Here is a 27030-nt window from a genome sequence, read left to right on the forward strand (position 1 = left end):
TGTTGTGTAGCGCTTCTTCAAACCCCACTCTTCATTACAGCTATTCATTACAGAATTGTCTGTTGTATTTATTTTTTCTGTGTGCAAAGCATAGAAAGTTATAATTATTTCCAAATGTTTCCCCCGTCTGTGGCAGCGGAGCTGTCCGAGGTGCTGAACAAGCGCAGCGCATAGACGGCCACCTGGGGCGGCTCACTCAGGCGGTCCAGGACTGGGCGCGGGGCGTCGGCGGGGTAATTCTCCTCCCCAAACAGTGCGCGATGGTACATTTGAACCTGAATGGATAGATGAATAAACAACTTAAGTAAAGAGTTGTTTTGTAGCTATTCAAAATGAATGGTGGACAGATATATCACCTGATTCGCCAGCACCATCTTCTCCTCAGCTGTGAATTTAGTGGATCGGTTTTGGTCTGCCATATTGATCACACTGCGCCAGCTGCTGCCAATCTGGCTTTTAAAGCCCCTCTGATTGATTACTGAAGATTTTATTGAGAATGAACATATTTGTCAGAGCCTGTGGGCAGGGGGTGGGGGGGACGCATATATAGGCCAAATAAAATACTATTACTCAATAATAAAATCCTGTAAATTAAATAGAATTAAGTTATCAGATCCAGTAAAAGTGATAGGTGTCATTCAGAGGATGTTGCATCGTGCAGTGGGGGAGGAGAGATAAAACGATATCATTCTGGCCATCTAATCTCATGACATCCAGCCATAGGCAATATTTTTTTCTATCAGATGCATTTAGAAATTATTTTCACTTTGGTCTTGCTATAGTGTAGCGTATTTACATGCTTGCAGTATTTTAACTGCAGTTATTGGTTTGAGAAGCATAATAATATGGAATAATAGCCTATATATGGAGATAGACAGACCGGATGAAGGGAGGGGGGGGCGGCGGAGCCCTTGGCTTTGTCTGGTTTTACCGGATTTGTCCAGGAATTGGAGCTTAAAAGGCAAGCGTGTGTCTCTTCCCTGCAATTCTCCAATGAGCGGACAATGCATAATTTTACGCTTAAAAGGCGTGGTTATAATGGTTGAGGCTGAGTTTAGCGCCGATACCAAGATATCAAGTGCGCCTTTCCACGCCCACTGCTTTGCGCTGCGGCTGGCGTTCGGCCTAGAAACTGCGCCGCTGCAACGATAGAGCCCCGAGTGTACGTAGCGCCTGAGATGCTAGTATGAAATAGACAACGTTTTTTCAGTTGTCAGCAGCAGAGGGAGCCAGAGAGCTGTGGAAGGAGATGAGAGGTTGACGCTGACAGACATCACATATTCTTCTCAATTACTCATTTACTGTGTAGTCATGTTTCCTTGTTTTAGTTTCCCTAATTAATAATCATAAAGTGTTGGTTGACAATAAAATAAATATATCTCAGATTTGGATCAGAGAGACAAGTCAAATGTGTCTCTAATCTGGACTAGATTAGGCTCCGTGATATGAGAAAGGTTGTGATTTAGAGGTGTAGAGGCAAGATGTTGGAAGTGAACTGAAATAATTTTACTCCTCAAATCATCAAACTAAGAGTTTTTACCACATTAGCAAATGAATCAGGATTATAATTTTAGCCACACACACACACACACACACACACACACACACACACACACACACACACACACACACACACACACACACACACACACACACTGACACAGTTATCTGACTGCACGCCCTGTAGTGGTGACACTGTTCATTGCCGTAGGCTATAGAGAGTGCAGTCTAGGGTTGATTTTGATTCTAAGCTATCATATAAACTCCCTAATATACTTCCTATAATATTCCTATATGAATTTAGCATTTTGTTTTGATCATAGGATTACTGTTATTAATATTTGTAGGGGAGAGAGAGGCAAATACGAACATCAAAGATAATCCAACAATCAATACTCTATCAATACATTACAATACATCACTAATGCCTTATCAATAATCCATTTACAGTCATTAAAAATAAACACACACACACACAGCGAACTGGTGTTTTTAAAAGTGTCATTATTATTACTGCAGCACTACAAACTATGACATCACAAACACACACACACACACACACACACACACACACACACACACACACACACACACACACGTTTAGTATTAAATAATAGTGAGATAACCAGAATGGGTAAGATTTGTTTAATGGCAGATGTTGATACTTATCTACACACTACACACTCATCTCTTCATTACCTCATATCAACAAGATATTCTTTGATTTGAGGAAATTTGTAATCACAAATTAAGTAAAATTGATAAAAAGTATAGAATAAAATGTTTGAAACCAATACGATCATAATTTGACCTTAAATTGATGGAAACATGAGAGATGTTTAGTTTGGTGTGACATTAATAAAATACAAACAAAACAAAGAACCTGTCAATCATCAACAACAGACTCTCAGGTGAACAATAACTGGATTCTGTCGGGTTAAATATCTAATTTATTTCATTTCCCAAATAAAATACCTGGTTTTACATGTGATGTGATTGATGTGATGAGACAAAGATACTTGGTGGTGGAATGAGGAAGTACAGGAAAGTATACAGAGGAAGAGGTTGGCAAAGAAGAAGTGGGATAAACAGGGAGATGAAGAAAGTAGGCAGGGCTACAGGGAGATGCGGCGTAAGGCAAAGAGAGAGGTGGCAAAGACTAAGGAAAAGGCATATGGCGAGTTGTATGAGAGGTTGGACACTAAGGAAGGAGAAAATGACTTGTACTGACTAGACAGAGGGACCGAGCTGGGAAGGATGTGCAACAGGTTAAGGTGATGAAGGACAGAGATGGAAATGTGCTGACTAGTGAGGAGAGTGTGTTGAGAAGGTGGAGGGAGGACTTTGAGGGGCTGATGAACAAAGACAATGAAAGAGAGAAGGTTGGATGGTGGGGGGACAGTGAATCAGGAAGTGCAGCGGAATAGCAAGGATGAAGTGAGGACATCTATATGAAGAAGATGAAGACTGGAAAGGCAGTTGGGCCAGATGACATACCTGTGGAGGCATGGAGATGTTTTGGAGATATGGCAGTTATTAACTAGATTGTTAACACAATATTGGAAAATGATAGGATGCCTGAAGAATGGAGAAGAAGTGTACTGGTGCCAATCTTAAAAAATCAGGGCGATGTGCAGAGCTGTAGTAACTACAGAGGTATAAAGTTGATCAGCCACAGCATGAATTGCCAGCAGTAATTAAGGGCTGTAGTACCATCAGAGGTTTTAAATCCTCCATTAAGAAGTGGCTGAGAGAGGGTCAGTCCTGCGGCCACCTATAGTCATTGGTGTGACCTCATATACTGTTTCTTTCTGTGCTATGTCATTTATTTTTTACCATTTGCCAATGTGTGATTTTAGTGGATTGCTATCATCATCATCACTTTATTGTCAGACACAAGGTCCATTAAAAAACACACAATACATATAAAACAGGTAACAACACAATAAGAGCACCTGACATTTCTACAGTAAGGCACTGTACCAGTGTTTCCAGATGGAAGACATGTATCTCGTGTCACTGAGATTGGGTTGAGAGAGCAACATAATGAGCATATTCTGAGACATATTCAGACGACAGATAAACCTATACATCAGGTTTCTCAACAGGGCATGAAAGGTGCTCACTCCTGCTCCACAAAACATGTCACTGGCGCTACTACACCTTGGCTTCCTAAGAAGGATCCTCAGGCAGTCATTATAAGCAACCTGGAGCTTTTTAATGCTAGCCTGCTTATACTTGACCCACAGGGGGGCAGTATACAGAGGAGTACAGTAGGCTCTAAACAGGTTAACCTTTACATCATCTGAGCAAAAATAAAACTTCTTCCTCAGCATGTTAGCTTGAGCATACAGTACACGCCTCTGTCTGTACATGTCATCATCATCACTCATTTGATCAGTTATAATATGACCCAAATATTTAGTTTGACAGCAAACTGCCAGCACCTGCCCAGACAAATAAAAAGAAGGAAAGGAGAGATCCTTATCATCTCTTGTTCTGCAGATCATAGTGACACTCTTTTTAGCATTATATTTCACATCAAAATGACCTCCATAGTCAGAACAGATATTCAGCAACTGTTGGAAACCAGTACTGCTTGGAGACAGGATAACCAAATCATCGGCATACATAAAGTGATTTACAGTGGTGTTACCAATCACATATCCCGTTCGACAGCTGCTGAGCTGTACAGAGAGTTCATTCATATATAAATTGAACAGGGCGGGGGAAAGAAGCCCCCCCTGACGGACGCCATTGCCGACACCAAAAGGAGCAGAGACCGTATTACTCCACCTTACCTGCATGGTCTGGTTAGCATACCAGAATGCCAGGATTCTAATAATGCTAACAGGCACGCCCCTCTCCCTCAGTTTCAAAAATAGTTTCTGGTGGTTGACTCGGTCGAATGCCTTAGAGGCATCAATAAACCCCACTAAAACAGAGGAATGCTTACCTTTATACATATCAATAACCTCTTTTAATGCATAAATACAGAGGTCAGTGCGATGCTTGGCTTTGAATCCAAATTGATTGTCAGACGTGACTAAAAAGGAACTTAAATGATCTAATAAAATTCTCTCTAAAACTTTAGAAAGTACACTGGCCAGTGCAATAGGTCGGTAATTGTCCACACTCCCCACCTTACCTGCCTTGTCCTTGATGACTGGCACCAAAGTGACCGACAGCAAGGAGTCCGGCAGCGGCCCATGTGTCATGAGGCCTGTAAAACAGATGGAGAGCAGGACAGCCACCCTGGGGCTCGCATGTTTAAGATGCTCTGCCGAGATATTATCTTGGCCGCTGGCTTTGTTATCGGCCAGCTGAGTTATAGCTTGAAGCACCTCGTTAACTGTAAAACCAACAGCCTCGCTGTTAGGGATGCTGCTCACTGGCAACGGGTCACTTTTTACACAGTTAAACACAGCAGAATAATGCTGCCTCCACAGCTCAGCTATGTCAGCAGCACCAGAGACTCCCTCAATCGTGCCAGGTAGCAGCGTACTGCCTCGATTCAAGGCCTTCACCTCATTCCAGAAGCCAGTGACATTGCAGCTAAGGAGCTTCTCAGCCATGCATTGAGTCTGCTCTCATGAGTTGTTCATGTTTGGTTATATACTGATTGATTGATTGATTGATTTATTCGATGAATGACAAAAGTAAAGCACATCATACACAAAAATATAAAGGCCACTCATACATCACCATCAAGGATAAAAACACAATAAAGTCCGAGGACTTGTTTCCATTATGGTCCTTGGTCTCGGACAGACGACTCAGACCAACATAAAAACAGACATAACAAAGAAACATAAAACTACTTCCAACCTATAGACTATTAAAAAAAACCCATTTAAATTGTTAAAAACAGTTTTACCAAAAGCAATATAAAAAACATTTGAAACAGGACCCATCCCGAAAATAAAGAACACATTAAAAAGGCTAAAAAACCAATCTGACTAAAAATAAATAAAATAACTTTAAACAGGCTATAAATTAACACGTTAACTGCCAGCGACGTATGCATACGTCAAGCAGAATCCAACCGTTAACTGCCAGCGACGTATGGATACGTCAAAAAAATCGTTTTTTTTTTTTTGACGGTGGATCGTTGATCTGTTCCTTTTGCATCTTCTATTATACTGTTAGAGCCGCCGGGCGTGTGCAATCCATTCCGCCGACCCACTGAGTGGCGACGGTGCTCAGACTATTGAGTGTTGTTTGGCCAGAAACGCACGCATTCCAGCTGAGCTCAACCGAGGACCCAGAAGCGAACGAGCCTCATTCTCATACTGTAGGCGAAAACCTTTCACACGGGCGCACGGCGGTGGGGGCTTCCACAGGTGGACTGGGTGGAAAGCACACTTTGAAGCGCGCAGCATAAGCCTAGAGTCACACAAGGCTTCGTCAAAGCTCTCAACCGAAAATCCAAGAACGGATTAAGCCACATCCACGCTCGCCGACGAGGGACCGCCAGAGAGAGGCTGCTGCTCACTTCTCAGACAGGCAGGAGAGACTGGCTTGTGACTGACAAACACGGAGACACGCCCACGGAGGGAGGAGTTGTAAGGAGAGGGGGTGCGGGTGCTGCTATGGAGGAAATTACTGTTCAGAACTATATTGTTTATGTCTGATGTCTCACTGATGCCAAAAATAAATGGTTAAAGTGACTGTTTGATATTGAATTTCACAAAACTGCGATTATCTCAGCTTTTTGTCTCAGACGCTGAAACCATGCTGTACTCAACGGCTAATATCTACATAACTACTAACTCTACAAACTAACTCTTTTAGACAGAGAAAGCACACATTCTATTAGTACTTTTGTGAACTTTGTGTTGACAAACTCCAAGCAGAAAATTATCCTTGGCTCTTGTAAAATGAGCCAGAATCCTCAAAAAAAACCCTCTGGCAAAAGCTACCTACAGTAAAAAAAAAAAGGCTGGCAGTGAATGTGTTAACAATACTCAAAATATTTACATTTACATACCCGAACCAGTCATGAACCAGATTTTGAGAGAGGTTTTAAAGCTGCTCAAGGTGTCAATCAGCTTCAGGCTGTCCGGAAGGCTGTTCCACAACAGCCCGGCTGAGTATTTGAAAGAGTTTTTGTTCATACAGCTCTTAAATTTAATGGGGACAACATTGTGGAAGCTCCCTCTGGTGGAGTAGTTATGAACGTCATTTACCTTGATGAAATAATTTTGGAGATATTTCGGGACCATATTATGCAAGATCTTATGGACCAGGCACAGCTTGATTTGGTTCACTCTTTCCTCCACTCTAAGCCATCTGAGGCTGGAGAAATGGCCAGGCAGGAGGTGGGTTCTGGGATGGAGAGAGTGTAACAGCCGTACTAGTTTGTTTTGTGATATTTGAAGTTTATTTTTGAGGGCCTTGGTGATGCCGGTGAACCAGGAAGTACATGCATAATCAAAGTGACATTGTATCAAAGCGCCCGCCAGAATTTTTAAAGTACTTATGTCTAGAAAGGAGGAAAGTCTGGCCAGGAATCTAACCTTCTGATTTATTTTGGAGATGGTTTTTAAAGCCATGCTCTCTCCCGATACTTTACTATCCAGGATACAGCCGAGATATGTAATTTCCTCCTTGCTTTCGACGGTCACATTGTCGACTGTGATGGTGAAGCCAGGGGATTTTTTAAGTTTGGCGTTAGAGCCAAACAGAATTGACTCGGTTTTTCCAAGATGGAGAGATAATTTATTATCTACCAGCCATGTACTTACTTTCTGGAGTTCGTTGCTAAGGATAAGTTCTACCTCCTCCTTCTCTTTGTGGGAGACCAGGAGAGCCGAGTCGTCCGCAAAGAGAAACAGGTTGCAGTCACATGCCGACTTCATATCATTTACATAAATTAGGAAAAAGAGTGGACCCAATATGCTCCCTTGGGGCACCCCGCACCGTAGGGGGAGAGGGGAGGACAGGGTACCGTTCACATCGGTAACCTGCTCTCTTCCCTTTAAATAAGACCCCACCCATTTGAGGGAGGTGCTGTTAAATCCCAAGGACCTGAGCTTGTACAGGAGGATGTCATGGTTTACTGTATCGAATGCCTTCTGAAGGTCCAGCATGACCATCCCACAGTACTTACCAGAGTCCACTTCTTGCCTTATGAAGTCATTTAGATAGAGCAAGCAGGAGTCTGTTGAATGTGACTTCCTAAAGCCAGATTGAAATTCATACAGCAGACTATGCAATGATAGATAACTGTCTATCTGATCAAAAATGACTTTTTCAATTACTTTAGATATTGAAGAAAGAATTGAAACAGGACGATAATTTCCTGGTTCCAGTTTGCTTCCTTTTTTGTGTAACGGGGCTACTTTAACTATTTTGAATTCACGAGGAATCTGGCCTTGTGCTATGGACATATTAATTATAAACGTTATAGGTGGAGTGATGACTTCAGCTGCGTCTCTTAGAAACCTGGACGGGATATTATCAAGTCCGGTTGCTTTAGATGGGTTCAGGGCCTTGAGTCTTTTAAGCACCTCCCCTTCAGACACTTCTGTAAAAGAAAAAGCATCTGGCTGAACGTTCATCTTTTTGTAGAATGAATCAACATGGCTCTCACCAAAAACCCCTGTAAAGGTCGGAAGTTTGTTTACCAGGGTGTCTGCTATAGTGGTGAAGAACCTGTTGAAGCAGTCTGCAACTTTAATTTTATCTGATATAACTGTACCATCTATAATCAGGGTCTTATTTATAGTTTTTGTCCTAAGTCTGTTGTTTTGCCCTAGGTGTTTCAAGGTTTTCCATAGTTGAGAAGGATTATTTTTGTTTTCTGCTATAGACTCCCTGAAGAAGTCCTGAATAGCAGCTTTGTATCTGGCATGGGTGTTCTTTCTGTGGTCCAGAGCAGGACCCTGCCTGGGCCTGCCTGCCGTTACCCATTGACTAAAGGCCTCCCTAGCTGCAGCAAAATGTTAATTCCAACCTGGCTTACCTGTTTTACAATTAGAATAAGTGATGTAGGGGCTACTGGCCTCACACAATGTTCCAACAATGGCATCATACATAGTACAGAGATCATGGTGGTGAGCTGTATCTTTACAGTTAACATCCAAGCACAGGATAGCATCATAGGGTAACAACACCTGATTCAAAAGAGCCTCCGTTTTCCCATAATAAAGTAGGACATCGTTACCTGAGAGTTTAGACCAGTCTAGTTTGGACCTAGAGCTGTTGTTGACCTCCCGGGTCATCTCAGGGAGACTGTCTAACTCAATGTAACAAATAAAAGGTAAATGATCACTCATTGATGTCTCATACACAATCTCCATAGATCGCAGATTGGCATGGGCATCAGCGAGCAAACACAGTGATCTAGCCAAGATGTGGTGTTCCAGCTTCACTAATATAAGAGAAGCTGTCAGCTGGCAACAGCACTTGGCTAGATATAGTGAGTTCACTATCATTACAAAATTGAGTCAAGTGTCTAGCAAATAGGGAGCTTCTATCAGAAATGTCAGCATTCCAATCACCAACCACATAGACACAAGTACAGAGATTATCCTGTATAAAACAGTTAATAAAGGCAAGTTTGTTAAGGTAGTCATCCTCATTGTCTAAGCACTCATATGGAGTGTACACATTAAGAACAATAAACTCCTTGTTGTTGGACTTGTACTTCACAGCAATGCACCAGTCCACCTCCAGCCTGATAACACTGATCACTGAGTCCAGCTTTATGTGCCAGAGGATGGCGACACCTCCCGCTATTCTCCCCCGCATTATTCCCATAGACAGGTCAGTCGTTGACTCGCCAACACCATGAAAGTTGTAATTAAAAGAGTTCAAGAGGCCCAGGTCTTGTTTGGAGAGAAATGTCTCTTACAGACAGAGAATGTCACATTTTAACAGTAAATTGTCAACAGCTATGCGTCGAGCTCTATCCCCAGCGCTGCAGCCTAGACGCAGCCCCCGACAGTTGTAAGAGCCAACCCGCATGACTTATAGATCAGCCGAAGCCGCAGGCGCATTTACACCATCAGCAGAGGAGGGCGGGGTTAAGTTGGCACCCACAGCACCCTTCTTGCGAGGTTCATAATACCGCCTGACCACAGAGCCTTCAGGCCAGAGATCAGGGGTATACATCTCTGCAACATCGTTACACTCTGCACTCACTTTAAAGGAGCTGTAACGATTGCCCATAGTCACTATACGTTCACAGTTAACTTTACGGCCAAGATTATCACCAAGATAGCTTGCCAGCGACTCTGCATCAATGTCCGGTGCAAACTTGGTCCCAAAGACACTCACCAGCTTCGTCCTGATGACTCTAATGTTGCCTTGCGCACGCGTTCCAACAATAGGTTTAGACCTCCTCAGTTCGGGCTTAATTCTCCGGCTTAATGCTATCTACCTCTATGTGTTCTATTTTTACTGTTATGCGCATTGTATATGTTGTATCTTGCTAATAGTAAGTATCATTTTTTGTCATGTATCTTGATTGTTTAGACATTAGGATTTTCCTTTAATTGCTGTATTTGATATGTACTGTGTGCGCACAGGACTCTGTGTGCCCAGGGACTACAGATGCAAATTAGCTTTTAGCTATCTCTGGTGCAATATATTTATTGTGTACTGTCCCTGCATCAATAAACGATAAAGATAAAGATAAAGTTATGGGAAAGAGTGGTGGAAGCTAGTTTAAGAGAAGCGGTGAGGATAAGCGAGCAACAGTATGGTTTTGTACCAGGAAAGAGCGCTACAGATTCAATACAGATTAGCTACTCACCACGGCTAAGAATGAGTCTCATATCACAGAGAAAGAATTCAAATTTTTGTTCAATCCTAACCCCCGTATGCCATCATTCTACATGCTCCCCAAAGTACACAAGAACCTCACTGAACCACCAGGGAGACCTGTGATTTCACGCAATGATTCACTCACAGAGCCTATCTCTAAATATGTGGACTTTTTTATCAAGCCTTTACTCCCATCCCTCCCGGCATACATCCAAGACACCACGGATGTTCTTAACAAAATCCAGGAACAGAAGAACATCGGCCCTAATGCAATTCTAGCGGTTATGGATGTGGCCGCACTTTACACATCAATTGATCACGGACAGGGGCTGACCGCCCTGAGACACTATCTAGACCAACGTCCGGACACACATGAACCACCTACAGACTTCCTGATCAATCTTACTGAATGGACACTCAATAACAATGTGTTTCTATTTCAGGATAATGTGTTTAAACAGATCAAAGGCTGTGCTATGGGAGCATGCTTCAGCCCTTCCTACGCAGGATATGGGTAAATGGGAGGAAGACTATGTATATCATCCACGTAATGTCTTTAGAGATCACCTAATCTGGTGAGGAAGATACATCGATGATGTTATACTGTGGTGGGGGGGACAGAAGATGAGCTGTTATCTTTCCATAGCTATTTAAACTGTACCAATAGTAACATCCAACTCTCTTTAGAATATGATCAAAATAAGATTAACTTTCTAGACCTATGTATCAGCAAAGATGCTACAGGCAATCTACACAGTTCGATCTACAGAAAGGAGACACATAAGAATACCACACTCCACTCCAATAGCTTCCACCCAAATACATTGATCAATAATATCCCCTTTGGACAGTTCCAAAGATTACGTAGACTATGTGATACAGACTTGGATTTCCAGATTCAAAGTAAGGAGATGTACAGCCGTTTCAGAGAACGCAATTACCCCCCAGAGACACTAGATGCAGCCCTCTTCAAAGCCAGCGCACTAGAGCGGCAGTCTCTTCTTACACGTAAACCGAAAACCAACAAACCAGACCAAGTCTATTTCTCCACCAGATTTAGCACACAGTCGTACGTAGTGAGGAATATCATTAAACGTAACTGGGATCTCATCAGGAGCGATGAGACGTTACAAAGTGTCTTCCCAGATCCCCCTATATTCTCTTTCAGAAGAGCACCAACTTTAGGGGATAAACTAATGCGCAGTCACCAACCTGCCAAGGAGACAGCCACTTGGCTACCTAGAGTCCCAAATGGCACCTTTAAATGTGGCCATTGCAACCAATGCGACCTAGTAGTAAAATCCAAAGGCTTTACTCATCCACACACATTACAGACCTACTCTTTAAGACATTTTGTGAATTGCAAAACCACCCATGTAATTTATATTCTGTCTTGTCTTCGATGTGTGGCGTTCTATGTAGGACGCACTAAGCGACGGTTTCAGGACCGTCTAGCAGAACACAGATATGCTGCTAAGATTAACAACATGGACTATGCTTTGGTTAAACATTTCAAAGCTAGCCATGCTGACTACTCTGTTTCCTTCACAGCCATCGCTATAGATCACGTCCCGTCCACATCTAGAAGAGGAAATCGAGAGAAAGCCCTTAATCAGCTAGAAAGCCGCTGGATTCATAGACTACAGGCTTTACGTTCCCCAGGGCTGAACGATGCTATAGATATGGTTTCTTTCCTATAGACATCCTCCCCTCAGGAATTTGGTAGCCCTCTCCTCTGCTTTATTTCCCCCCCCCTTTTGTTTACAAGGGTTATGCATCATGATTATTATATATGTATTTTCTTATTCTATTGGTCTCACAACGTATTATGATTATAGATGTTTGTTGTTTTGTGGTGTATGTACTTTTCTAGCCTAGGAGTCTCTTTGTATATAAAACAAAGGTCAGTAAGTGTATTTATGTGACATGTTGACCTCTTGTGGTTAATATTATGTACTTTTTTCCAGCTAACAGCTGTTAAGTATTGCCATTAAGGCCACACCCATGGGTGTGGCTTGCTGAACTTATTAAGGCTTCCTTTACTGACTTGTTTCCTGTTTGCAACTAGCCCTGAAGAAGGCCTTATGGCCGAAACATGTTGGCTGTTTTATTCTGTTCTATGAAGAACTAGCCTTATATTAAAGCTTTTTAATGAAGAAGAGTGCCTTGGAACCTTTTTGATGAACTCTATGCCTTCCCCAACATCCAAAGAGCACCTTCTGTAAGCATTTTTTCACTTTAAGGAACGCCGAAGCCCTCCTTTCCTTCCATATGCTACAGATTCAATGTTTGCTTTGAGAATGTTGATGGAGAAGTAGAGGTCAGAAGGAGCTGCATTGTGTATTTTTGGATTTAGATAAATCATGTGATAGGGTGAGAGAGGAGGTGTGATATTGTATGAGGAAGTCAGCAGTGGCAGAGAAGTATGTAAGAGTGGTGCAGGATATGTATGAGGACAGTGTGACAGCGGTGAGGTGTGCAGGCAGTCAGAGTGACGGATGGGTTCAAGGTGGAGGTGGGATTACATCAAGGATCGGCTCTGAGCCCTTTCTTGTTTGCAATGGTGATGGACAGATTGACGGACGAGATCGGGCAGGATGATGTTCATGGATGACATTGTGATCTGTAGTGAGAGTAGGGAGCAGGTTGAGGAGAGCCTGGAGAGGTGGAGGTATGCACTAGAGAGAAGAGGAATGGGCAGTAGGAGCAAGACAGAATACATGTGTCTGAATGAGAAGGACAGTGGAATGATGAGGATGCAAGGAGTTGAGGTGGCAAAGGTGGACGAGTTGAATACTTGGGGTCAACTGTCCAAAGTAGGTGGTGGAGAGGTAAAGAAGAGAGTGCAGGCAGGGTGGAGTGGGTGGAGAAGAGTGTCAGGGGTGATTTGCGACAGAAGGGTTTTAGCAAGAGGGAAAGGGAAGGTCTACAAGACGATAGTGAGACCAGCTATGTTGTATGGTTTGGATGCAGTGGCACTGACGAAAAGACAGGAGTCAGAGCTGGAGGTGGCAGAGTTGAAGATGCTAAGATTTTCATTGGGAGTGACTAGGATGGGCAGGATAAGGAATGAGTACTTTAGAGGGACAGCTAATGTTGGCCGGTTTGGTGAGAGAGGCCAGATTGAGATGGTTTGGACACGTGCAGAGCAGAGATGCTGGTTATGTCGGGAGAAGAATGCTGAACATGGAGCTGCCAGGCAAGAGGAAGGCCAAAGAGGAGGTTTATGGATGTAGTGAGGGAGGACATGCAGGTGGTTGGCACCACAGAGGAAGTTGCAGAGGACAGGAAGAGATGGAAACAGATGATCCGCTGTGGCGACCCCTAACGGGAGAAGCTGAAAGAGGAAGACATGTGATGTGATTACAAACATATTAATGTTCTCATTTTAAGGCATAGCTCTGTGTGTGAGAAGACAGCAGCTGTCAGTTGGTAGTCAGTGTGTGTTTCTCTCTCCTTCCTCTATCTGACCACATACACTGAGGCAGGGAAAGACCTGAACCAGAACCCAGGGTAGAGTGGTTCAGTGAATGTGGAGTGGAAGGTGTGGATGTGGATCAGTGTGTCAGAGGAAACTCTGTAGAATGACAGAGAGCCAGCAGACCAGTCCAGATACACTGCTACTCTGTCAGAGTCAGAGAAGGAGATTCCCGTGGATACTGATGTGTTATTGTGATAGGCAGAGTAACGACCAACAGATCTGCAGCTCAGACTCCAGGACTTATTCCCTCCAAGCACACAGTCAGCACCCTCTCCTCTGCTACTGATTTCTCTGTAAGTCACTCCTATATCAACCTTTCCTATCCTCTCAACCTCCCAGTAACAGCGACCAGTCAGACCATCTCTACACAGCAGCTGAGGCCAGGTGTCAAGTCTCTCTGGGTGATCAGGATATGACTGCTTCACTCCCAGCACTGTCACTTTCCTGTTGTCTTCAGACAGGAGGAGCTGTCTGTCTGCTGTGTTTGGGTCCAGTGAGAGTTCACAGGCATCTGATTGAGAGAACAAGACACAATACAGAAACAATTTTTATTCTAATAGAGCTGTTTATTATTTGTTGAGTTATTAACACTGAGTTTTATAATTTCCTAACAGTTTCATGGTGACAAATTATATCAGCCATCATCTTCAATCACAGTAGGACTTGACTGAATAGATGTCACAAGCTGCTGTGTATAGGGACTTTCCATGTAAGCAGTTTGTTTGCTACTTTATTTCCCTGAATCAAACTAAATACACACTTACACTTCCTCACTCCTGGTTTCAACCTCTGGACTCCACCATGGCCCAGACTGTGGGGGGGAAAAAGTCAGACCAGAATATTCTATTTGATGACAGAAACATAACCTTCTCTATGAAGGGTTTTCCATACATCACTCATATTCACCATTAAACATGTATCAATTCTCCTCAGCAGTATGACAGAGAGTGTGTGACTCTCAGCCTTCTAGCAGACATTACATCTCCATACCTGAGAGAGTCCAGTCTCCAGCGTGGATCCTCCAGTCCAGCAGAGAGCAGCTTCACTCCTGAGGCTCCTGGATGATTGTAGCTCAGGTCCAGCTCTCTCAGATGGGAGGGGTTGGAGCTCAGAGCTGAGGCCAGAGAAGCACAGCCTTCATCTGTGAGCAGACATCCTGACAGCCTGCACACACACACACACACACACACACACACACACACACACACACACACAGAAGCGTCATGCCCATTGAAACTGAGGGGGGATTTTTTTCTTCAAAATTCATGGAATGGCGGTCATTAGTAGTAGGAGCATCAATCCCTTTTTCAAACATGTGAAAATAGAATTATGATCATTATTATAGGCATAATTTGCATAGCAAGTTAATTGGCTACATGTGCCAGGCAGCTAAAGTAGCATTGTAATGCTAGCAATCCCTCAATCATGTTTACATGTCATGTAGAGCTGTTATGGCAGTGAGCTGTTAGTTTTTACGGTAACCCTTCCTTTTATAGTCCGGTAATTACCAGGTATTTACCTGGTAACTACCAGGTATTTGCACGGTAATTACAAGTATTTACTGGGTATTCACCCGGTAAATTTACCCGGTAATTACCTGGTATTTACCCAGTGATTATAGATTATAAACCTCCACTATTACCTATCAATTTGTGTAAATGTGACCGTGTTAGGTTGATAATAACTATAATATTTACCAGGTAATTACCAGGTATTTACCAGATATTAACCTGATAACTACCAGGTATTTACCTGACATAGAGAGCTTAATTTAAAAACTTAAAGCTTAACTTAAAAAAATCATTGCAACATATTTAGTTTAATTACTCAAGAAGCCTGAGATTATTTCATATTCATTTAAATCCATCAGCAGAGCAGGTATGGATGATGAAGGTTTTGTGTTCTTTATGTCCGTCATCAGTTATTCCACATCATTTGTATTATGCCTTATAGTCTCTGCCAGCGGCTCAATACTCAGAGCAAATAGTAAAGGGCTAGGACAGTCCTCCTGTCTAACCCCTCTAGGGAGAAATCAGAGCAGCATCCATTCACTCTAATGTGTGATTTTGGATCATTATAGTTAGAGATGCACCGATCGATCGGCACGTGACCGGAACTGATCGGCCGTGACCGGTGACCTGCGCCGGACAGTCTACATAGCCGATTCTGTGTGCCGGTTGGCTCCCCCCCTTTTCACGTGATGTGACAGGCAGCCACCACACATGCCAGCATACCTTCCTTGTTGTTGAATTTTTTCACCGTCAGTAAAGAAGACAAAGCTCGCAGTTTGTCACACATGCAAGTCGAAAATAAGCGGTGGTGACAAAGGTTCGGCCGAGCCCCGCTCGGCTGGAGTCCAGTCTGAGCGGCTCGCTTCACCTCACTGGCCCCTCTCTCTCTGCTCTCTCTCCCCGGGAAGCGGTGCTCCAGCAGCAACCCGCCACCGCCCACAGCCGGCTTGGCGAGGTGAATGTGAGCATTGTGTCCAGTATGATAACCATTCCCCAACCTGCCTTCTCCCATTCCACATCACCGCTGCTGCCTCAGCGTGTCAGTCATGTTGTAACGTGGATACAGGAGAGACTATTTGTTTCGTATTGCGAATACATGCAAAACAACATAATAATAAAAATGCATCGGACTCAAGTGTGCAAGGTTTTCTGTGCGTGACGATCTTTTTTCGGATGGCAGATTAAACGCATATGAAATTTCGGACTGTGTGTAAACTCCGCCTGATATTCAGACTGAAGATCGTTACTGTAACTCATAAACTCATTTCCCCTTCTACTCAAGAGGACTGGTCTGGAGCCAGGCTATAAACTCCTTGTCCATGGATCACATTTTGATGTTCTGTTGCACCTGTTTTCTTTTGGAAAAGTGAATGCATGATAGCTGTGGGATATAGGCTATTGGATTTTATAAACATTTTTATTCATTGTATTTGCACAAAAAAGCTCTGTCCAGTAACCTGGAACACTTTTATTTTGAGATCTGTTTGAGTGAGATGGTCCTACTTAATGCAAATGATAAGAATTGTTATATGAATCTTAATTGTCAAACAAAGTTACAAAAATGTTTGTGTAAGCTGTCAATTATTGTTTTTAGAAAGAGAATCGGAATCGAATCGGTATCGGCAAGTCAGACTATTCAAAAATCGGAAATCGGAACCGGCCAACAAAATTGCAATCGGTGCACCCCTAATTATAGTTTTTATCCACTTGATAAAAACAGAATTGAATCCAAAAACTTGTGTTTCATTTAAAAAGCTCAATTCAATCCTGTCGAAAGCTTTTTGAGCATCAATACTGAGTATTAGAGATGTTTGTTTATGCTTTTGCGCTCTTGATATATTTATAGTTCTTATATTATTTGCTTCCTGTCAAAACGGAATAAACCTGTTTGATCAGGTTTAATCAATTTTGCAATGCTTTTCTGTATTCGTTGTGCCAAGATATTAGTTAGGCTGTTGTTTTTCATCTTCATGCCGATCTCGTTCAGCCGAGGTGGTCCAAGCTTCGGTTCATGTTTACTCAACATCAACAATCTTTATTATATATCATCATCTTATTCTATCCAACCTGCCTCTGACCATACGACTAATGAGCTAATGATCATATTTGCGATACGATGTAACGACACATGGTTTACCGATACATACAGTTAATAACAACACGGGTATCTATGTTGGCAATCTGTTTATTGGCAGAAGCATTAAAGCAAGCAAATATGTGTCAGCATTTGGCTTGTGTTATTGCAATGACATCCTATTGAGACATCACATGATTAAGACAAAACTGATCATCGGCAATATACTTAACTTGCACAGTAACATTACATTAGTGTTATAGTCTCAGGAGAGCAGAAGAGTAAATAATGAGCCATATACATGAGAATTATTGTTACAACATTTAAAACCTCAACTTTCACAAATCCTTTGATCCAGGCAATGTGCCTGTTGTGTTCCCATCAAGCTAGCTGCTCCATGGTACTCTGGTGGTCATCCCTTGAAGAAATTAATGATAGTGTTATTAATCACTGTATAACATAGTCACCACATGTCAAAATTTTGGTTACAGTCATATGTTGGCATAGCCACCTCGCTAATAATGTCATACAGTCTATGTGGCCGGGGCTATCTAGTACGGCTTGAAGTGGTCCGTATATGTTAACACGTTCACTGCCGTGGACGAGTTAACTCGTCAAGCAGAAACCAACGGTTGACTGCCGTGGACGAGTTAACTCGTCAAAAAAAAAAAAAAAAAAATTTGACGGTGGGACGTGGATCAAAGCCCCCCTCCTATAAAAATATGGGAACCGAACGTGTACAACCCATTCCACGACCCACTAAGTGGCGACAGTGCTCTCCAGACTAAAGAAAGCCGAGCCAAAACTGCAGGGAAAAGCGTGAGGAATCCATTCTCATACTGTAGAATGGTTTGGCGAAAACGCTTTCGCGCTGGCGCACAACGGTGGCGCACAACGCTGGGGGGTTCCAAAAATAGACTGGGTGCAACACACTTTGGGACACGCAGCATAAAGCCCAGAATCGCACTCAGCTTCATCCCAGCTCTCAACCGAAACCCCAAGAAATGAACGAGCCCCATCCAGACTCGCTGACGAGGGGCCGCCAGGCAGCACAGACAGGCAGCAGAAACTCGCTTGTGACACAGGCTGCAGCCACCAGAGACACACCCACGGAGGGAGGAGTTTGAAGGAGAGGGGGGTGGGGGTGCTGTTATGGAGGAAATTACTGTTCAGAACTATTGTTTAGATGTCTGATGTCTTACTGATGCCAAAAATAAATGGTTAAAGTGACTGTTCTATCGAATTTCACAAAAAGGCATTTATCTCAGCTTTCATTTTCAGACGCTGAAACCATGCTGTATTCAACTGCTAATGCCTACATAACTACTAACTCTACAAACTAACTCTTTTAGACAGAGAAAGCACACATTCTATTAGTTCTTTTGAGATATTTTGTGTTCACAAAGACCTAGCAGAAAGGCTAGGACTAGGCTCTTGAAAGATGAGCCAGAATCCTCAAAAAAAACCTTGGCAGAAGCTACCTACTGATTGGAAAAAACTGTTGGCAGTGAATGTGTTAACACACAATGCTAATCTTGAGCTAGCGTTAGCTTAAAAACATGCATGGGCATCAGTCAAACAGTCCAACATAGTAGAGCACCAATTGTGCGATCAAATCCACCACAGTTATACAGTTTGATAGCAGTTTACCTTGGAGCCTTAGCAGCAGCTTGCAGGCTACCTAGCAGGCTGGAGGCTCACAGGCAGACAAAATGAGATGGCGGTCAGCTGGATCGAGTGCACCACACACTGTGTTTTAGCTTGTGCCTACCTGCTTTGTTTGTGTGTGTGTGTGTGTGTGTGTGTGTGTGTGTGTGTGTGAGTACAGAAATGTGAGTACAGAAATGCAAACCAGAGTCAAATTCCTTGGATGTGTACATACTTGGCCAATAAAGCGGACTCTGATTATGGTAAGGTATAGCCTGCACAGACATAAGTTGTGGTAACTGTGTTAAGAGCTATGAAAATGTGACTACAGAATAGATGAAAAGGTGCCAGCAATCATAAGAAACAAATGGTAACAAATTAGTTATAATAATGCTGTCAAACTCTAGCAAAACCTTAACTGCTTCAAAGACAAATGGATGATCCCCTTTGTGGTTTAATTTGCTCCAGTTTGAGAGTTCTCCACTCACTTTCCGATATAATATTAGAAGTCCTTTCTTGTATTTTAGGTTTCAACAGCTGAAGCATCGAGATGAAAGAATGAAATGTCCTCATTGGCAGTAATTCACAGAGGATAAGAAGTGCTAAATGTTACACACAAATTAATAGCACAGAGACCTCCCCAGATGTTGGCTGATATTAATCTGTATGTGAAGTAGGATGTAAATGAACATGTTGAGGGATACAGACCTGAGAGTCTCCAGTCTACAGTGTGGACTCTCCAGTCCAGCAGAGAGCCGCTTCACTCCTGTATCCCGCAGGTCGTTGTTACTCAGGTCCAGCTCTCTCAGATTAGACGACTGGGAGCTGAAAACTGATGATAATGCCTTACAGCATTTCTCTGTGAGCTTGCTGTGACACAACCTGACAAAATAGATAGAAAAGTTTACTTACTTTACTTGTTTGACGAATGCAGAAAACATGAGTACAAAAATCGAATCCATAATAAAACATCACACAATGTTATAGTTACCACATATTGTTATACAAACGCATCATAACCTGAACGTAGCTGAGGGTCTCCACTCTACAGCGTGGATTATCCAGTCCAGCAGTGAGCAGCTTTATTCCTGAATCTTGCAGGTCATTGTTACTCAGGTCCAGCTCTCTCAGACTAGACTGGGAGCTGAGAACTGATGATAACACCTTACAGCATTTCTCTGTGAGCTTGTTTTGATTTAACCTGACAGGATAGATAGAAATGTTTTACTTATTTTACCTGTTTGACGAAGGCAGAAAACATGACTACAACAATTTAAATCCATTAAAAAACATACGTTATAGTTAGCACATACTGTTATAGAAAAGCATCATAAACGGATTGTACCTGAGAGTCCCCAATCTACAGTGGGGATTATCTAGTCCAGCAGAGAGCAGCGTCACTCCTGAATCTTGCAGTTCATTGTGACTCAGGTCCAGCTCTCTCAGACTAGAGGACTGGGAGCTGATAACTGATGATAACTCCTCACAGCATTTCTCTGTGAGCTTGTTTTGGTTCAACCTGACAGAATAGATATAAATGTTTTACTTATCTTAATTGTTTGACAAATGCATAAAACATAACTACAAAAAGATCAAATCCATAAAAAACATCACACAATGGTATAGTTACCACATATTGTTATACAAACGCATCATAACCTGAACGTACCTGAGGGTCTCCAGTCTACAGCGTGGGTTATCCAGTCCAGCAGTGAGCAGCTTTATTCCTGAATCTTGCAGGTCATTGTTACTCAGGTCCAGCTCTCTCAGACTAGACATGGAGCTGAGAACTGATGATAACACCTTACAGCATTTCTCTGTGAGCTTGTTTTGATTCAACCTGACAAAATAGATATATACGTTTTACTTATCTTACTTGTTTGACAAACGCTGAAAACATAACTACAAAAAATCAAATCCATAATAAAACTGCATACAATGTTATAGTTACCACATAGTGTTATACAAAAGCATCATAACCTGATATTACCTGAGAGTTTCCAGTCTACAGTGTGAATTATCCAGCCCAACAGAGAGCAGCTTCACTCCTAAATCTTGCAGGTCATTGGTACTCAAGTCCAGCTCTCTCAGAGTAGAGGGCTGATAGCTGAGAACTGATGACAAGTCCTTACAGCACCTCTCTGTGAGGTTGTTTTGATTCAACCTGACAAAACGCATATAAGTACTTTACTGGTTTGCATTCTTTGGGAAATGCACAATAATATGAATATAGAGAAAAAAAACATAAATCCATAATCAAAAAGCATGTGATGTTATTATGAGACATTGTAGAAAAGCATCATAACCTCATCTTACCTGAGAGTTTCCAGTCTGCAATGTGGACTGTTCAGTCCAACAGAGAGCAGCTGCACTCCTAAATTCAGCAGTTCATTGTTACTCAGGTCCAGCTCTCTCAGACTAGAGGATTGGGAGCTAAGAACTGAGGCCAGAGCCTTACAGCTTATCTCTGACAGGTTACAGCCACTTAGCCTGAGGAAGAATTAGTTGTGAACAATTGTCCACAAAAAAGTTATCTTGCGTATGAATACTTAATTATATATATTGAATAGGTCAAGATATGCAAGCACTTACATAGATTTATTGGACGCTTTGACCACTGGTAGCAGCTTCAGAAGACCCTCCTCTGAAGCAGTGTATTTCTTCAGGTCAAACACATTGATCTCCTCTGATGACAGTAAGATGAAGACCAGAGTCAACCACTGAGCAGGGGATAGTCTAGCTGTGGAGAGACTTCCTGATCTCAGATAGTGTTGGATCTGCTCCACTAGAAAACGGTCATTCAGCTCATTCAGACAGTGGAACAGATTGATGCTTCTCTCTGGAGATGGATTCTTCTGGATCATCTTCTTGATGTACTGGACTGTTTCCTGATTGGTCTGTGAGCCACTGCTTGTCTGGCTCAGCAGGCCTCGTAGAAGTTTCTGATTGGTCTGCAGTGAAAGGCCCAGGAGGAAGCGGAGGAACAAGTCCAGGTGTCCATTTGGACTCTGTAAGGCCTTGTCCACAGCACTCCGGTAGAGGCGTGTTAGTTTAGATTTGTCTCTTGATAGTGTTGACCACCAGGATGTTGATTGGGTTTCTGACAGTAGATTGACACCAGTGTTGATGAATGACAGAAAGACATAAACTGCAGCCAGAAACTCCTGAATGCTCAGATGAACAAAGCAGAAGACTGTGTCCTCGTTCAGCCCATGCTCCTCTTTGAAGATCTGTGTGAACACTCCTGAGTACATGGAGGCTGCTGTGATATCAATGCCACACTCTGTGAGGTCGGCTTCATAGAAGATCAGGTTGCCTTTCTCCAGCTGCTCAAAAGCCAGTTTTCCCAGAGAGAGAATTATCTCCTTCCTCTCTGTATTCCAGAGTGGATCTGTCTCGGCTTTCCCATGATACTTGATGTTCCCCTGTTTTGACTGAACCAGCAGGAAGTGGATGTACATCTCAGTCAGGGTCTTGGGCAGTTCTCCCCTCTCCATGGTTTCCAAGACAAGCCCCAGAACTGTTGCAGAGATCCAGCAGAAGACTGGGATGTGACACATGATGTGGAGACTTCGTGAAGTCTTGATGTGAGAGATGATTCTATTGGCATGCTCCTCATCTCTGAATCTCTTCCTGAAGTACTCTTCCTTCTGTGGGTCAGTGAAGCCTCTCACCTCTGTCACCACGTCAATGCACTCAGCAGGGATCTGATTGGCTGCTGCAGGTCGTGTGGTCATCCAGAGGCGAGCAGCAGGAAGCAGTTTCCCCTTGATGAGGTTTGTCAGCAACACGTCTACTGAGGTCGACTCCATAACATCAGTCAGGATCTTGTTGTTCTGGAAGTCTAGAGGAAGTCGACACTCATCCAGACCGTCAAAGATTAACAGAACCTGGAACTTGTCAAACCTGCAGATTCCTGCTTCTTTGGTCTCAGGAAAGAAGTGATGAATAAGTTCCACCAAGCTGTAGTTTTTCCCTTTCAGTAAATTCAGCTCTCGGAAAGTGAATGGAAAAGTGAACTGTATATCCTGGTTGGCTTTGTCTTCAGCCCAGTCCAGAGTGAATTTCTGTGTTAAGACTGTTTTCCCAATGCCAGCAACTCCCTTTGTCATCAATGTTCTGGTTGGTTCATCTCTTCCAGGTAAGGGTTTAAAGATGTCTTCACTTTTGATTGTTGTTTCTGGTCTGGCTGGTTTCCTGGATGCTGCTTCAATCTGTCTGACCTCATGTTCATAATTGACCTCTCCTGTCCCTCCCTCTGTGAGGTAATGCTCTGTGTAGATCTGATTCAGAAGTGTTGGGTTTCCTGCTTTAGCGATCCCCTCAAACAGACACTGAAACTTCTCCTTCAGATTTAATTTGTGATTACGTTGGCAGACTGCAGCAACCGTTTCTGAAATAACAAATTACACGAGTCAGTGGATGTTGCTCTAAATATGAGAAGTGTAAACATTTTCTATGAATGCATACTTTTGCTCTCAGGGTTTTTTCTCTGCCATTATAAGGCTTATGTGCAGCACTTAAGCCAAATTAACTTAAAATCAATGTTTGTCCCCAGTGCAATACTTTATCAAGATTTGTCTTTAAGCTTTTTGGATGTTTATTTATTTTCTGCTCAGGATTTTCCTGTTTGGTCCAAAATGATGTGAAATTGATTTTTTTTATTGAAAAACATAAAATGTTCTACGCCTAAACCCTCACGCCCCCCACCCAGTGAGACACCCCATGACATCTGTTGTTCTCACTGGTGGTCAAAAAGGTCCTGTGTGTGCTGCCCAATGTGAAATGCAAACAATGCAACAATAAGAAACAATACTTTATTCAGCATTACACACACATTAATAAATCAATGATTTCATCTGATGATTCATAAGGGTTGCGCATATTACTTTGCAATCTGGAATTTAATTGATCTTTCTTGAGAAATGTCTATATTTAGCTATATCATATATCTCCCATTTCCCCACCACTTCCCCTCTCCATCATGTTAAAGCTGTTAAAGCCTCTTACTGCTGTGTAGAGAGTCAGCCAGCTCCTCCTGCTTCATTCTCCTCAGGAAGAGCAGTGTGATGTTTAGAAAAGCCTCTGTGCTGCTCCTCCTCTGCTCTTCCTCCTCACCGTCCACCTCCTCCTCATCCTCCCTCTGACTCGCCAAGCATTCTGGGTAATCTGGACTCAGAACCCTCTGGAATCCCTTCAGCTCCTTCTTCACAAAAGTCACAATGTTCTCCTCAAGCAGCTGCAACAAAATTTGATTAAAACTTTCTTACAAAAATTGTGAAAAACAACATCAGGTCCATCTGGCATAGACTGAAAGCCCACTGTTAAGACCAGACTGTTAAGACCAGACTGGTTGTTTCGTATTTCAATTGTAGCTGCAGTAAAGTGTAAAGAAAATGTGTTGCTGTACATTTACACACCATAAATATGGAGTCCATGTCTGTTTGAAGCTCCTGGACAGACTGGCCACTGGGAATGTCTGACCTCTCCTGGTGGACTCTGGAGAAAACATAATGTATTTGTCATACAATGTCTCTCTCTCTCACTCTCTTTCCCTCTCTCTCTCACACACACACACACACACACATGCATGCATGCACGCACGCATGCACGCACGCACGCAAACACACACACACACACACACACACACACACACACACACACACACACACACACACACACACACATTATGTTCTGTCATGATGGATCCTAGTAGAAACAATGCACATGCTGCTCTGATTATTTGATGTGATGTTTTGAGAGCAGAAACTAAATGAACAGAGTATCATGACTTATTTCCTCTGTTGAGCAGAGTCAAATAAACTAATTTGTTTTCCATTCTTACCTTTGCTCAGTAGACTGCTGTCCATCTTTGAATGCAAGAGGATTATCTATAGACCAGTCACTCTTCATGGACACACAGCTGGGTACAGCAGAGTCTGCTCTCTCCTGTTGGATCCTGATAGAAATAGGACCAAATCAGGTTTTGGACCAGAACCAGTTCATATTCCAGAAGCAGATAGAATATTGTTAATATCCTGGTAATCTTCAGAGGGAATTTGTCATGCTGACATGAAAAATTACTTTTTTAACTATTTTAGATCACATCCCTGGTAATAAAACATTTTGAACAATGTGGGCTCTATTCTCCCACAGGCCATCGGCGCTATTACGGGCCTTAACCGCAAAAAAACGTGCCTTGCGCCAGAACCCTCTGGAATCCCTTCAGCTCCTTCTTCACAAAAGTCACAATGTTCTCCTCAAGCAGCTGCAACAAAATTTGATTAAAACTTTCTTACAAAAATTGTGAAAAACAACATCAGGTCCATCTGGCATAGACTGAAAGCCCACTGTTAAGACCAGACTGTTAAGACCAGACTGGTTGTTTCGTATTTCAATTGTAGCTGCAGTAAAGTGTAAAGAAAATGTGTTGCTGTACATTTACACACCATAAATATGGAGTCCATGTCTGTTTGAAGCTCCTGGACAGACTGGCCACTGGGAATGTCTGACCTCTCCTGGTGGACTCTGGAGAAAACATAATGTATTTGTCATACAATGTCTCTCTCTCTCACTCTCTTTCCCTCTCTCTCTCACACACACACACACACACACATGCATGCATGCACGCACGCATGCACGCACGCACGCAAACACACACACACACACACACACACACACACACACACACACACACACACACACACACACACACACACACATTATGTTCTGTCATGATGGATCCTAGTAGAAACAATGCACATGCTGCTCTGATTATTTGATGTGATGTTTTGAGAGCAGAAACTAAATGAACAGAGTATCATGACTTATTTCCTCTGTTGAGCAGAGTCAAATAAACTAATTTGTTTTCCATTCTTACCTTTGCTCAGTAGACTGCTGTCCATCTTTGAATGCAAGAGGATTATCTATAGACCAGTCACTCTTCATGGACACACAGCTGGGTACAGCAGAGTCTGCTCTCTCCTGTTGGATCCTGATAGAAATAGGACCAAATCAGGTTTTGGACCAGAACCAGTTCATATTCCAGAAGCAGATAGAATATTGTTAATATCCTGGTAATCTTCAGAGGGAATTTGTCATGCTGACATGAAAAATTACTTTTTTAACTATTTTAGATCACATCCCTGGTAATAAAACATTTTGAACAATGTGGGCTCTATTCTCCCACAGGCCATCGGCGCTATTACGGGCCTTAACCGCAAAAAAACGTGCCTTGCGCCTGTTTCGGCAAGATAGCAATAGGCTTTAGGCTGCCAAATGCGCTTTAGGCCGAATGGGCGTGGCGCAGTCCCAAAGTGGGCGTGTCGGCGCTAAATACCAGCCTAGTTATATCTTGGGAGCTGGCCTACATTTAGCGCTTTGCGCTTTTGAAAAGCAGGCCTATTCTCTGCCTTCACTGCTTCTTCTCTGTCACCCTTCTCTCTCTCTCTCTCTGAGTTCCCAGCATGCATTGTGTTTCTTCATTTCGCTACTAAATAGCCACCAAATGAGCCAAAATAGATATAAAAGGTAGTTCTAAATTAATGTGTAATGGTAACACAGCCTGCCATTGTCAACATTTCAATATTGGACCAAATAAATCATCGAAATTAAAACACCACCCTAAGTGAAACATATATGTCCTCTTGAGCCTATATATACCCCTTGTGGAGTTAACGTGATTTAGAGAAGTAACAGCGGAACGCGCTTCGGAACGCGCTTCTAATGGCATCTGCTATACTCTGATGTCCCTCCAATAACTTGGCCCTATTTCACAATTAGTTTTACAATAAAAACACATTTATGCAATGACTTGACATAATGTAGGGTATATTTATGTGCATCATCCTTCCTGCAGCAGGCGAGAGAAAATGATATCTTTCTGGACAAACTTTCACCAATCTAATAGGCTATATTTTTCTAGCTGATGCATAGAACATTATTTTCACTTTGATCTTGCTATAGTGTAGCGTATTTACATGCTTGCAGTATTGAAACTGCAGTTAGATTGCTTTGAGAAGCATAATAATATGGAATAATAGCCT

General features: G+C 42.6%; 1 protein-coding gene across 1 annotated transcript; it reads right to left on the reverse strand.

Annotated features, from left to right (window-relative positions):
- Nucleotides 1–13734: 13734 nt before the first annotated feature.
- On the reverse strand, nt 13735–24423 carry LOC310784862 (NACHT, LRR and PYD domains-containing protein 3-like; the record flags this gene model as incomplete). The annotated part of the gene is made up of 12 exons (XM_083645897.1): nt 13735–14264; nt 14518–14564; nt 14744–14917; nt 19694–19867; nt 19992–20186; nt 20331–20504; nt 20655–20825; nt 20976–21149; nt 21302–21475; nt 21578–23378; nt 23996–24224; nt 24406–24423. The coding sequence occupies 12 exons, from the start codon at nt 24421–24423 to the stop codon at nt 13735–13737; spliced, it is 3861 nt and encodes a 1286-aa protein (XP_083502023.1).
- Nucleotides 24424–27030: the final 2607 nt, after the last annotated feature.

The sequence above is a fragment of the Poromitra crassiceps genome (assembly GCF_964638095.1).
Source record: "Poromitra crassiceps genome assembly, chromosome: 11".
NCBI lineage: Eukaryota > Metazoa > Chordata > Actinopteri > Beryciformes > Melamphaidae > Poromitra > Poromitra crassiceps.